This window comes from Strix aluco, chromosome 5, assembly GCF_031877795.1.
Source record: "Strix aluco isolate bStrAlu1 chromosome 5, bStrAlu1.hap1, whole genome shotgun sequence".
NCBI lineage: Eukaryota > Metazoa > Chordata > Aves > Strigiformes > Strigidae > Strix > Strix aluco.
In genome coordinates, this window is record NC_133935.1 from 51,557,430 (window position 1) to 51,571,768 (window position 14,339).

At 40.7% G+C, this 14,339-nt stretch overlaps 1 protein-coding gene across 4 annotated transcripts in view; it reads left to right on the top strand.

The window, feature by feature from the left end:
* The window catches only part of PPM1H (protein phosphatase, Mg2+/Mn2+ dependent 1H), a 152,082-nt gene that overhangs the window by 97,020 nt on the left and 40,723 nt on the right, over positions 1 to 14,339 (top strand). For all 4 annotated transcript variants that reach the window (XM_074827343.1, XM_074827341.1, XM_074827342.1 and 1 more), the window contains exon 5: positions 7,689 to 7,773. In XM_074827343.1, the coding sequence (XP_074683444.1) occupies positions 7,689 to 7,773 (85 nt within the window). The remainder of the gene's footprint in view (positions 1 to 7,688; positions 7,774 to 14,339) is intronic.

Sequence of the window (14,339 nt, forward strand, 5' to 3'; positions counted from 1 at the left end):
CTGAGCTGCCAGCTGAAGTCCTCTCCGAAAGGTCGGTAAGTTCAGATGTAAACCAACAGGAAAGGACACACAATTAATTACAGAGTATTTTAGTTTAGTTCAATGGCTTTTGGTTTAGTACTACTGGAACCAGAGTAGGCAATACTAGAAGTGTATAGGTAAACATATAAAGTCACCACTGGTTCAATAGCAAAAGTTACTTTCCTGATTAAACAAATAAAAAAACCACATACAGATAGCCAGGGCAGTTCCATTAGTGTTGGGGTGAGAGTACAAAAAAAATGTATAGTTAGCCCTAAAATGAAACATTGCTAATAAAGCCAACTGCTATTAATAACTCCATACTTAGATTGCATCAGACAAGCAATACACCTGAGGACCTAAATTAGAGCAGGGAATTCATGGGAGAGTCTCATGGGAATGGAGCTGTAGCCTGCCAAAGAGGCACTGAGAACTAGAAGGATGGAACTCCTGGGGGCAAAAATGACCAGGCAGTGTGTCTTCTCCAAGCTGTCTCCTCTGTGGAGAACCTGCAAGCTCAGTATTATATTTAATTTAAAACTGTAGAGTGAGTAGTGATGCAGAAACAACTGAAGTAATGTAGTTACAGTGTTGGTGATGGCCAAGTGCTCGTCACTGTTGGATGCAATATAGGGCAGAGGGAGGCTGCCAGTAGAAAATCTCTTTAACTGCTACTTACTAAATTGTTAGTTGAATACATGGGATGGAATGTGAGATCAGTTCTAAAAATTGAGATTTTTATTGTTCTTGGTGGCAGTAAGGAAGATGTTGACTGTTTCAGGTGTTAGTGTAGGTAAGAAGTAAACCCTTCTGTGGAAATCTACGAGTATTATTTTGCTTTGAGAAACAGCTTCTACTTGTCCATTCATAATCCTTTAATAAAAATAATACAATTCATTTAGTAAAAACAGACCACCAGAATAGTATCAGCAGCCTCATTTTGCCCAGAGGCCTTCTCCACAGGAATCACTAAATAAGCATTAGAAATGTAAATATGAACGAGTCCAGTAACTGGAAACAACTTAAAGCTCTACACGTGTGTGCGCAGGAACAGCTTGTGTGCTTGTAGGTGCCTCTGTAAGGTGACTTTCAGGGTTTCTTGCAGGGACTGGATTTCATAGTAAAGATTTCTTTACCTGGTTCTTTTCAAAGGCCGGAGAAGGTTCTCCTGTTGCCACAGGAGAGGTGTAGTGCACTTGGCTCTGTGCTAGTGAAAGGAGTAGAAAAGAGGCCCTTGAGTGAAATACCTGGGAATGCCTGGTAGGTGTCCTGCCGGAGCAGGGCTGTACTTGGCGGTTGTGCTGCTGAGATGTTAACCCTTGGAGCAGCCAGAGTGGCTGGCAGTCTGCAAAAGGCCTTAGCAGAAGTTTGGGAGGATTCTTCATTGTTCCTGCAGGAAATGCTGAAGCACACTCCTGTAGGAAATTACTTTAACCCTGACTTTGTGCAATACTTCACCAACGCAAGTTCTCGCACCTTTCATTGGCTTGAGGGAGCCGAAGTTCCCCAAGTGATGAATGAATGCGTCCTAACAGTCTGCTTTAACTACAGCATACACAATGAGACTACATTGTTGCGGGGAGAGTGCGTTCCCTCCTAATGTTGGCTTTGTTCAGCTGAAAGAAAAATGATTCAGTGTTTCTATTCTGTCACAATACTTCTGCGGTCAGCCTGATGTTTACACTGAAAAATGTGAAGAAACCAGGTGGCAGGACTGTTGAGTGACAGTAGATGGGAAATGAGGACAGGCTCTACCCCCTCCCTGGTTTGTTGCTTGTTTTCTTGGTAGCGATGCTGAGTAGGAGTTGGGGCATTTTTCAAACATCTCTTGGGTATTACTGGTGGGAGGCAGCCAGGGCTTTTTTCCATTGGTGTTGCTGAGGGTTGCTGCTTTCACCTCTTGAGTTTTATGGTGATGGATATGTCATCACTAGGACCTGTTTTAATGCCAGCTAAATGTTATATAATGATTTGTTTCACTATCCCCAGCCTGCCTTAATTCATAAAATTAAGGAAATCATTTAAAGGCTTTGCACTATAGTTCCATGATTATTGCCAGTGCAGTGGGGTGTTTGTTCACCTGGTTTCTAAAGAAATATTGAGAAATGAGTCTGCGTGGGACTAAGGGAGAGTAATTCAGTTTGTAATAAGTGAAACCAAGGTGCCAGGGATGAGAATGTATTAAGTCGTCAGTAATTGTAATGGCTGTAAGTTCCAGTACTTCAGAGAGGAGAGAAACATTTTTTTGAATCTTTCTGTAATCACTGCTTCTTTCATTTCTTAGCAGTTAAGAAAAGGTAAATAAGCAAAACTGGTTTGAAGCTCACCAGACCTTAGGGTTGCTCTTCCTTGGCTTCTTTAAATATATGCATGTACTTACCATAGTAAACAAGTACCTACCTAGACTGATTCAGTAGTTCTAGGATTTACTTTTTTTTTTTTTCCTCAGCTATTTCATGACACACCTAATTAAAATCTACTGCTTGGTTCCCCTTTGAATGTAATAAACCCCTGCCTTATTCTTTCTGTCAGTTTAATCCCTCTTTCTTTTCCATTGACACATTTCTAATACCTCTTCAGACAGGCCAGACACTTCAGCTTCATCTGTACCGAATCCACAATGCTTAACACCTTTTGACAAAATGGATACATCTCCCTGTGGCTTGGAATTGATACACACTGTCAAAAAGGGTTTTCCAAACGGTCTTTCTTTGTCACCTTTACCAGATTTTTATCCTCTGTTGTAGAAATGTGCAGTTTAATGTTGCGTTTCAAATCATTTTTGGCTGAAAAAGTGTGTAATGGAATCAGGGTGTCCCCTGAATACTCCTAACAGTAGGAGATGCCTCTTTGTTTTGAACACCAGAATCCCAATAGACCCATGACAGCAGTGAAATTACACTTTTGACCTTGTTCACTAAAGTGTTTCTTTCTCTGTATGATTAAATGAGAGGAACCAACAATAGCTTCCTCTAAAATGTATGAGTTTCCCCTCTGTTTGTTTCTCATAAACTCAGAAAGGATGCTGTGCAATTCTCAGCTGATTGTGTTCTCCACAAAAGAAAAAAAAGGGGCGGGGGGGGGGGGGGGGGGGGGGACGGGACACACCAAAACCTGCTTGATTCAAGGAGAGGTGGCTGTTTTAACCATATTAAAAATGCAAAAGCAATTCATATATTGATATTTCCTTAAGCCAGTGTTGTTGCTATATCCTGAGTGTGAGAGCAGCAGTACAACAGTGACAGATTTTTACCATTTTGTTGCTTCATTCACCACATTTTAGAAGGGGATATATACTAAAGCACCAAATACTGTTTTAAAGTATCGAATCTGAATATAGAAAATGACCATATACTTAAGGTTTTGTGTGAATGCTGAAATACTCAAAAGATCATTTAGCTGATCACCATGGACTACGTGGTAATGTCAATTCAGAGGATACATGTAGTTTCTGTAGACTTACATGGAGCCTTTTAAGCTCCTGGTGTTATTTTGCACTTGCATGTGACTGAGTGGACGTAGTCCGCCGCAGGATTTGCTGCGACTGGCAGTCCCGCCTTATGCACTGAGGCGCTGGTATTGCACTTGCTCCACATTTAGTTGTTCAGGGCATGGCTTTTCTGGATCAGCAAATGATCAGTGAAGTGGCCAGAAGAGAGATACAAAATCAGATTTTTGTTTCTTCAATTTTAGGCTTCTCAGCTGTGTTTTGGGGACTTTTTTCCCCAATATATTCCTGTTTTCTGTGAGTATTTATCAGTTCCAGATTAGTGAACATACTTTGTCGTGCAGAGCATGTATCTGAAACGCAAGGGCAAGTATGATCCTGTAGTTTGTGTGGGTGGGCTCAAAAGAGGGAAGAGGACTCATTGAAATCTATAGTTTTCAGAAGGGATCAAAATAAGTGACTTAATGGCCCTTGTGGCCTCAAGACTTAAGGCAGTTTCTCCTGTTTGTTTGCTCACTGTGGATGATGTTGCGTGGAGAGGGCATCAGAGCAGTAGAGCATGGAAGGCAATACACTGAGGGGAGCTGCAGATCTGTGACTCCCGATTTCCTATCCTGCCAAAAAAACTTTTGTTTTCTAATTACTACATCATTGGTGGTACAAATTAATAATTGGTATGGGTCTGAAGCAACCTTGTCATCAGAGAATATTTGGTTAGTGTTGACATACTTGTCCCCTGCAAACATGAATCATCCATCTGCCTTTGGCAGGCTCGCTCTGTGGCTCTGCTATAATGTGTTTCACCAGTGTGGCTGAAATTAAAATGTCACTATTAAACATGGCAGAATCAGATGCTCTCTGGGCACTGCATCTCTTCAAGTTGTTCTTGCTTCCTATGTAGCTATTTCTGACAGTTTAATAGGACAGCTGTATTCTGGTATAAAATAATACATTCATATTTCCACAATGCACGGGGAGCTAAATGCTTTCAGAGCGCTATTTCATTGTGTACATGCATCTTTCATGCATGGCAGAAGCAGTAATGCTCATATAACACCATGATGCTCCTTAGTCCATTAGGAAGTGTAAAGTCAAAATTAATTGTCCTGCAGGACCATATAGAGTGGGTCTCTAAAAGCAGTTACTGGGCTGTTTGTAGCTGCCGCACCAGCCAGGCTCCCTCCCCATGAGCAGTTATTGACTTTGGGCTGTTGAATTCAGAACTCTGGAGGTTGCTCAGTGGGAAAAGCCTTCAGTCGGTGCTTGGCAGCTCTGTCATTGCAAGGTCACGGGAAGGGCAGTTCAGTCTCCAAACCCAATTAGGGCCTGATTCGGCATCTCTTCAATCACAGGGGAAAATCCCACTGAGCAGGGTGGCTCCCAGGCCAGGCTTTCACACCCAGCCTCACCAGTGAGACAGTCAATGAATGTGTCCGTTTTGTCACTTGGGCCGTCAGAAATACCCTTTGCTGTCATGAAACAGCTAAGCAGCTGGTGTGGAAAGGTAAAGAGCCTGGTAAGAGGATAATGAGCCCACCACAGTTGACAGACCAGTGACCAGTACGTGTATGTCTGTGTCCTTCCTGTTACTTATATCTAAAGCTGTCTAATTCCTTGGATCAAATCATTTGACTCTTATGAGCAGCTGTAACTTTCAAGTAGAATAAAGTCCAACTGCTGAAAACATTAATGAAAATCATAAAACTGAGGCTCTGTTATATCAGGTATCAACAGCGTTGCTTTAATTCCCCCCCTCCAAAGATTTTTTTTTTTTGTGCTGGGTTGTGCTTTTCATCCCAGGTGGCTGCAATTTCTAGTGAAAATAAGTTGAGCAATGAAAGGTTGACCCACTCACCTCTGAATTGCTTTTTTTATATGATGTGATTCCCTCAGGGCCCAATTCTACCCATAGAAGTGAGAATGATAGCTATCAACATATATAGGAAGTATGTCAGTGTGCACAAAGGAAAAAGGTGAACCCCAGACTGGTCTGAGTCTTTTCACAGGAAATCCATATTTTAATGGTGATTAAAGGGAGGGAGCAAAGGATAATTAGAAAATTAGCCTGACGTACTAGCAGTTATATCAGTGTGTGTTTTTATATTAGCTCTTTCAGACAAGCACAAGATCAGTAGATCCCTTATGACTCTCTTAAACTAATGTGTAAAATTTGGTTAGCGTCTGATCAGCTCCTTTGATCAGTGTAGTCTAGACTGTTGCCAGGGTACTTACTCTGTACTAAACCCACAGTCCCCTTAAATGGAGGCCTACTCAAGTGAGTCAAATTACATATGAAAAGGTTATAAAAACTGTCCACTGTCTTTGAGTAAGTGAGTCTGATTCAAAGCCAAATACCTTAGAAATTACAAAAACAAAAGCAAAGGTGTTGTTGCAGAAAAGAGGTGGCAGAGTTCTTAATTCATTTTTAAATTACTGTCTTGGAAATGGAAATCCAAAAGAAAAATTTTCAGCAAACCTTTATTATTTTTAATTGGACTGGCATTTTTGTAAGCCTGTAATGTAGTCAGATCCCATAAAGGGGAAAAAGTCCATCAAAAATTCTGCATAAATTTCTCTTAATGAGTTGCAACCACTATGTCTGTCTCATTTCAAGCACACAATATTGTTTTTAGCAGTGGAGGGCCAGTGGGAGCCTTTGGTATGTAGGTTGCACTCTTGCCACATCTAATTTCTACACAGGATTATTTGCAAGGGGGTGCTGGAAGTCCAGGAGCCATAAATTTGTTATCTGTCAAAGCAGAGCTGTTTTCCCCTCATCACTAGAGCCTGTTCCCACCTCTCCCATTGTAGAGCCATCCTGCACTTCTCAGTTCTTTGCCATATAAATCTCCTCTTTGTTCCTTTCCTCTTTGATAATGTTCCTTCCTTTTGCATACTAGCAGTAATAGATGATCATTTGGAGACAATTTTAGTCCAATAACATATCTGGAAGACTTGGAAAGTTATCCAGTGCCACTGATTTTACAAAGATGGTTTGTACCTGGGCTGGTTTTGTCAAGATGCTTGTGTTTTGATTTTTAAGTTTAAATTTTCAGTCTTGGTGTGCCTACCATATTTGTTGGTTGCATTGCAGTGCCATCAGAATACCTGGCATAGAAGCAATGCCAGCAAATTGATCGTATCAAGAGAAGTAAGCTAACACATAAATATATCAACAGGATCACAGAAAAGAGACCATTTAAAACATAGAAACTGGAAACCAAGTGACAGTTGCTTGTTTTATATACACCAAATTCTGTGCAAATTCAAGAGGGGAGCTGGTACACTGCTACTATCCAAACACTGAATTAATCTACTGATGATGGAGAAACAGCTCCAAAACAGGCATTAAAATCTTTGGGATGATACATATGGTTCATCCAGCTCTTCGAAAGAGCCAAGCATTACTATACTTGTAGAGCTGCGTAAATAACGGAAAGATAAAAGAATGCAATTCTGTGAGTGAATATGTGACCGCAGAATGTAGTAGGAATACTGGGTAAATTCTTCCCTATTGTGACTGTTTCAGCCAGTGGCGTTACACCAGGGAAGATTCGGACTGTATTTTGCATGCAACATAGCAGATTGTTAAGGGGCAACAGGCAGGTGTTTGAGAGAATTTCTCTGCCATTTGCAGAAGTGTATGTGAAATCTCCTGGCCAATCTGTAGTCTTTCTATTGCCTGTCATCTTTCAGCAGGTAACCAGTTAAATTTGTGTTGAACGGGATTTGCTTTTCCATTTCCATTTGCTGTTGGAGTAGAAATGTTCTGACGTGACATATGACCGATCAATAATTGGAAAGTGCTTGCATGAGTTATTTGAAGCCAGTAGTTTAGACAGTCTCAGCCACAACTGGGATTAAAACCTGCAAAGAGTTGTTCTACAATCAGTGATTCTGCAGCATCTCCTCTGGGTGTCTGCATTTCACTTAATAAGGATACCCCGTAGACATCAACTGAAATAACTCTTGCCTTTGTTGCTTGGATGTTTTTTGTGAGTTCTGAAATGAACTTGGCATATACAAATATACGTTATCCAGCCTAAAGGATGCAGGGCACGAATTATTATCCTATTCTGCTGACAACTTCAGTAGTAAAGAAATGGCTTTATTTTACTGTGACTCTGAAGAGAATAAGAGTGTGATTGTACACAGAAAAGTACAGGGTATTTTTTTACTTTTTTTTTTTCTTACTGATGATGTTTTATTACTATTACAGGGCTATAATAATCCGAAACGGCGAAGTCATTCCAATGTCTTCAGAATTCACTCCAGAGACCGAACGCCAGAGACTTCAGTATCTGGTAAGAGACGTGAGGACCAAATCAGGTGCTGATGATGACAAGCATTGCCCAATAATATCTAAGGTTCAGACACATGCCACTGAGTTACTGTGGCTCAGTGAAGGACTGCATGTCTGCCAGACACCAGTGACTGACCATGTATGTCTTTTAGCCATCAGCAAATGTGGAGAAAAACCTGGTGATGCAAATCTCAGTGAAAGGAGTCTTATCTCTTATGTGAAAGCCATCAATTAGCATGGCTGTACTTGTGGGCCTTGTTCAGCTGCAGACCTTCAGCAGGTGATTGGTGTTGGATAGTGAGTGCTCAGACATAGACCTCTTTACTGTGTGACAGTATAAAATACCACAGACTGCTGTTTGTGTGCATGTGAATGATATTGCAGGGTTTTAATCATTTGCTCTGATAGTATGCCAATAGTATCTTGATCAGGGAAAAGATATCCACCTTAGAGGTGATCTCAGTGAGCGTTAGTAGCTGCAAGATAGGATGAGTGAATAAAGACAACGTTTATTTAGTGTAGCAGCACCCATAAAGCTGGGACAGGGTGACTAGCTGAGGACATGCGGGATGATTTATACACCAAGTTGCATTGGCTCATAAGCTGCCCAAGAAATATAAGTCAAAATGCATGGTGTTATTTTTTGTGCAAACAGTCCTATTACTTTTTAAGTTTTTCATCGATGGTCAGATCGATCATTCCTAACATGGCTGAGATATTTCTTTTGTGCTTCTTCTGGTCTCCGCTAATTCCTCTTAGAAATTTAAGCTTAAGCTGATCTTAAGGTGTCTCTTATCTTCGGCCTGGACCAAGCACAGTAGTTTGAAACTAGGCAAAATGCCAGTGATTGAAGGTGGAGGTGGAAGGTTTTAAAGAAAAATTGTAAATGTTTCCATTATTGTCACATTTGATTTTTAGTTGGGTTCACTGGCTTGAAGCTGAAACATTCAGAGGAAAGACTGCTTTGGGAGTATTCATATTCAGAGAACCAAATGGAAAAGAGGCCTAATAAATATTTACAGTTCAGTTACATTTAAAATAATTTGTTTGCCTTTAAAATAAAAGGTATCTTTAGTATCTAGGGAGTCTGCTACTTCGGTAGGAAATATGAGATAAAGCATTGCCTACAAGGGATTTTTTTTCTCTTTTGATGTCCTTTCTGGCTTATATTTGAAAACAGCAGCTGATCTGAAAGGCATTTCTGCTGTTTCCTTTGGAAATTTCCTTTACCTTTGTTTGTTTAATTCTGTATGTAACAAATATGCTAGGGCTATGGGTATCATGTTCAAAGAAAATACAAGACAGCAAGAACATGAAACAGAATTAGAGATAATTTCAAACATAACATTCAGTAAGTAACATTTTTACCCTAGTGTTTTAAAAAAAAATTACCCCTAATTTCTTACAAGGTTGACAAACATTACATTCCAACGGTTGCATCTGTCTTGCTGATTAGATCCCAGGTACTCGCTTTGGCTGTCCCCAGGTTCTGCTATCAGTCTGTTGCACCATCAACATCTCTCTTATGCTGTTCTTATCTGAAGTTACTTACTTTAGATTTATTTTCTTATTTGCAGTTAAAGCTGAGTTTCTTTGTTTCAAACATGTTGCACTGCTCTTCTTGCACAATAGGAAGAAAATCACTTGATCATTTTAGCATTAATATTTTATTTCGTAAATGCAGAGATGCTGGTCACTGTGGGGAAGTTACTGCACAGGCAAAGGGAGGGAATGGATTTACAGTCTACAAGCTACTGACCATTGGTTCCCTGTGCAGTAGACACTGTTAGCACAGTCAGGGCGAAAGGAGCTTTCCTCTGCCTTTAGTGCCTATTGATTGTTTTGGCCACACAGAACTTTGCTTTAGGTCCTCTTTTTTGGGCCCTAATCTCCATGTGCAAAGAAATCTGTGGGATTATGAGTCATTCAGATCATGTGAGCATCTCTATATGAAGTCCTCCAGCCTAGTGTTAGACAAAACTGTGCTTCAGCTAGTACTGGTTGAGTAACTGGGGATGACGGCTGGGAAACAAATGTTTTCCCTATTCAGCTCCCATTTTAATGAAGGTTTATTGCCATGTATCCAAGAACGGCCTTAGGCATAGGCCTCTGGCACGGCAACCTCAAAAGAACAAGTTGACTATCCAGTCATTCTGACTTTTGAGGAGTTCTGGACATGGTCATCCCTCCATCTCCACCTTCACCCCCTTTTTTTGCAGTGGGAGGACAGCAAACAGCTGCAGATTTCAGGCAGGCCATATGGCAGAGAAAGAGTTCTGTGTCAGAGGACAATCCTTCAGTCAGAGAGCGCTTCTTAAGATGTAAGGCATGAAAGCCTTGCACCAGTATTGTCTTGGTCCTTTGGCTTCTGTAGAGATTCAGTGCACCCTACTGCTTCTCTTCCACTGACAGATGTTCACGAGCCTCCTTTTCTTTTGAATTTTTGTGTCTGTCTTTTCTTTTTAGCACTGTGGCAAGAGAGCACAGTACCTACTCTAGGAAAGCCCTGGCTTCCCATATCAGTGTGTTTTGAGGGAAAACAAAATCCAATATTGACTGGGAGCTGCTCTGGTACATTCAGCAGTTGTGCTGGCAATGACTGCCGGAGGCAGTTTTCCTTCCATATTCTGAGGAGACTTAATTTCAGTCATGATAGTCTAAATTGCAACAGTAAATGACATAGATCTTGTTACTTATTCCCTTGGAAAATGTGTTTAAAATGAATGATGGAGTGTATTGCAGATGGGTGTATTTCTGTTAGTTATGAAAGCTGCACTTTGAAGATGTCATGTGAGGTCAGTGGGGTGTTACTGCATACTGTGTCCATGTGTGTAGCCAGGCAGTGCCCCAGAAGTTCACAGCTCAGACCAAAGATGGTGCACTGCTGCTACCAGGGCAGGGTTTACTCCTAGTAGAGCCTGGATGGCCATCAGTGGAGCGAGCCGTAGATGCTCTCTGTTTTTGGCGCCATTCAAAGGTTCATGAGCCTGGACAGTCATGGTTTCAAAGAGGATTAAGTGATACTAACTTACCTGCTGAAGGATGCTTGGGGAACCCAAGCATAAAGAGGAACGAACCTGGATCTCGTAAATGTCAGTTCAGTGCTTCAGTTACAAGTCACATGCATCTTAATTCTCTTACAGTTTGTGGCTCCCTGCACCACCTAGTTTAGGATTGCTTTGGCCATCTAATGCATTGTATGATGCTGTGGTAAGAGAGATGTGTGGTTTTATGAAAAGGGTCCTGGCCTTTCATAAGAGGAGAGACCAGTTCAAGGTTGGATTTAGCTCCCACTTCCCTCTTTCCTTCTACCACTGCCTCCTTTAGTTTTAATCTCAGTTTGGCTTAAACACTTCCATATGACTGAGTAATTTGCAAACCTTCTGGATGGATTTTGCTGTGGATGCTGTTGTGAGTGGTAGTCCCCATATAGTAGAATATCCTATTGGAGAAAATGGCACAATATTAAAGGTTAAAGTTGTAAGATATAGTTGGCATAGGGGAAAACAGCAATTCTGAAAATAACACAGAATACAGAGAAACCGCTAGTGGCAGTGATGTCCCAGAGCAATGTGTACTGGAGGAGCTGGAAAAGGCATCAGCAGGCTTTATCGAGGCACAGTAAGATACCTGCAGTGTTTCCTGCCACCTAATTGACACACTAGTGTGTAAGTCTGAGTTTATCTTAATTTCATATTTGCTTTGCTGATCACCAGGAAACACAGCAGGAAATAAATGGCCTTTTGAAAAAAATGTGACTCATATTTCCTTGAGCGGACTCCATTTTAAACAACTAATGTCAATATAGTACATCCAGCCACAACATACACCACAAAATGGAAGAGTACCAAAACCACATGATGCAGACTATACCAAATTTATGCCAGAAAACTGTAATAGCTTCTGAAAGAAAAATGATGGAAAATATTCCAGTTCCGTAACACAGAATAACAATGTTGTCTGAACATACACACATTGTAAGGATGTATAGAAAGTGTTTGATAATCACTCTTTTTATTAAATTTTAAGTTCTCTGAATGGTGTTTCTGGTCTGAGGTTCTTGCAAATCGAGACTAAACAAATGAAAAAAAGGGAAAATACGGTGCCTCATCACAGATGAAATTCTGGTAGTCAGTTCACTTAACGCTTTTGTTTCTCTTTTGATCACTTGAGGGGATTTCCTGATGTCTGCTTATATATCTACTTGAGAGATCTGTAATTTTTAAAATGTTGCCTTTTATTTGTTTTCTGGTTCTGCTGCCCAGCACACTTTGATTTGGGTGGAGAGGAGGGAGAGTCCAGCCTCTTAGTAAATGGAGAACACTTCTCAAAAAACCCAACTGGAAGTTGCAGCTGAGTTTTACAGCAGAACATTCTTCTCTCTGTAGAATTACAGTGAAGCATCAAAAATGACCGTTAAAAAGAAAAGTGTAAAAAAAATGTAGAAAATTTAAAGTTCAAATGAAAAAAAGCCCAACAAAAATCTCCATTTCTTCACATAAGAATTCAGCTCGCAGACACCAGGATCTTCAGAATTGCCCTTTTCCCTCTGTTCCACTGATGCCAAAAATGCTAGAATCAAGTTAAGATCCCTGGATTGTAAATCAAGCATCAAGGCTTGGCTGCGGAAGAGAAATCTTATTTGAACATTAGCAGTCCACTGGTAACTCTGCCAGCTTTATTAATCTTATTTCACTTGTGACCTCAGACTTTCCATCTGAGTAAATCTTTATGAAATGCAGTCTCTCCCAATCACTTTACCTTTTCAATATAGGAAATTCATGTTTTCAAGGGGAAAAATGCTAAAAGCCTGTAACTTTTTTTTTTTGTCTGGACCTGTGATCCAGCCTAATAAGTAATCTCATAGTCTAAAGGTTAAATAACTTCATTTTCATGTCAGGTATAAGGGGTTTTTGCTTTAAATAAGGCTTCTTGGTTTGTAGGCAGGCAACAGTAGTCTTTAGCTAGAAGTGGTTTGTAATGATTTAATCAAGATACGCTGTGCATTTTTAAAAGTGAACTGAATTGCACTTTCAAAGCAGACTGACTTCATTGTTTACAATATCATACACTAGAAAGAATTAATACCAAGAAAAGTCCAGCTTTCTGCTGTCAGTGTGTAGCAATACGTCAAATAAATCATTAGGAATGTTCCATCTCTTCTGCGACTGAAATGAAAATAAATAAAAATTAACAGTTTACATTCACTTTTAAATAAAGAATCCAGAGTTACGGAAGTATGAAAAGCCTCATCTGGACTAATACTGCTAGACCTCTCAAAAGTCACTAGAGCTTCTCAACCATTTCTGTAATGAGGAACAGTGATCCAATTAGAGGGTCCTTGAAAACAATATTTGGGTGGGGGAGGGGACCTTGGCTGACTGTAGACTGCAGGAAAAAAATGTAATTCCCTTAACTGTACATGGAGAGAGAATTTGATGGAGCTCCTGTTCCAGGAAGGGATCACAATGTCAAGATCACACTTGCGTGCTTGAAAGCTGCCTCTTGAAAGCAGAATCCAATCTTGTTGGCTACACGCAGCAATCTCCCTCAGCCCCGTTTCAGCTGAGCTCGAGGTGTTTTCTGGAAGGATGTCTGGCAATGGAGCTGGGGACAAGCTGATGGAAGGTTAGCACTGTGATGTGCTGAGCCTGATCCAGCTATTAAATTTAGTGAGAGCAGGCTCGGCCCTTAAATGCAGGAAATATTTTATTGTGAACTATCTGCATGATAGCTGCCAGGTAGATCAATAAGGGCTTCCACTGCTTCCTGCTGCTCACCTTTGATGAGCGCTAGATTTATGACAAACCCACAAACTAAAGCCAGCTCATTTGGTCTGCCCTGACGGCAGCTGCTGCTGGAGATAAGACAGACTTTATTGCCTTAACTGGCTGGATAAGGAAAAAGAGTTATCTGCAGAAAGGTTAAGAAACGCAACTTTTTTCAGTTCCCTAGCCAATTTGACAGTGTCTTCAGAAGAGCTTGCTCACAATGCGACTTTGGGGAGGGAGGGAGAAAGGCTTGTTTATGCAAATATTAAAGAAAAATGAGTGAGGTTTACTTTAGAAAGAAATACAGTATGTTTAGGATTGACCTATTGTGTCAGGTGATCTGTGTATAAATCCAAATCAAAAAATTGTGCAGTGGACAAAGAGCCTCACGATGCTCTCAAGTACAGTCAGCTCTGGAGAACATGAGCCTCGGGCATGGCTCTGGCGAAAAGGCCTCCCAGCATCTGCAGAGCAGCACACCAGGAAGGACAGCAGCAGCAGCATTCAAACGTTAACACCATTAGTTGTGGTTGTGACAGAAAACTGCTGCTGCTTTTCTTAAAGTCTATTATGCATGAAGGAAGTAATTTTTAGAAGACAAGAAAATAAAGTGCTCTGCAACTTGTGTTTATTTGCAGTGTGGCATGTGATGGGGTGCAGCACACTGAGCAAGTAAAAGGGCACGTTTTTTTTTTTCTCAAGGCAGTGACAATTTAACATTAGGTTATGTGTGTTGTGGACATAGCCGAACTGGGAGTCAAAAAGTTTGAACTTCACTCCACACGCACCTCTCCAA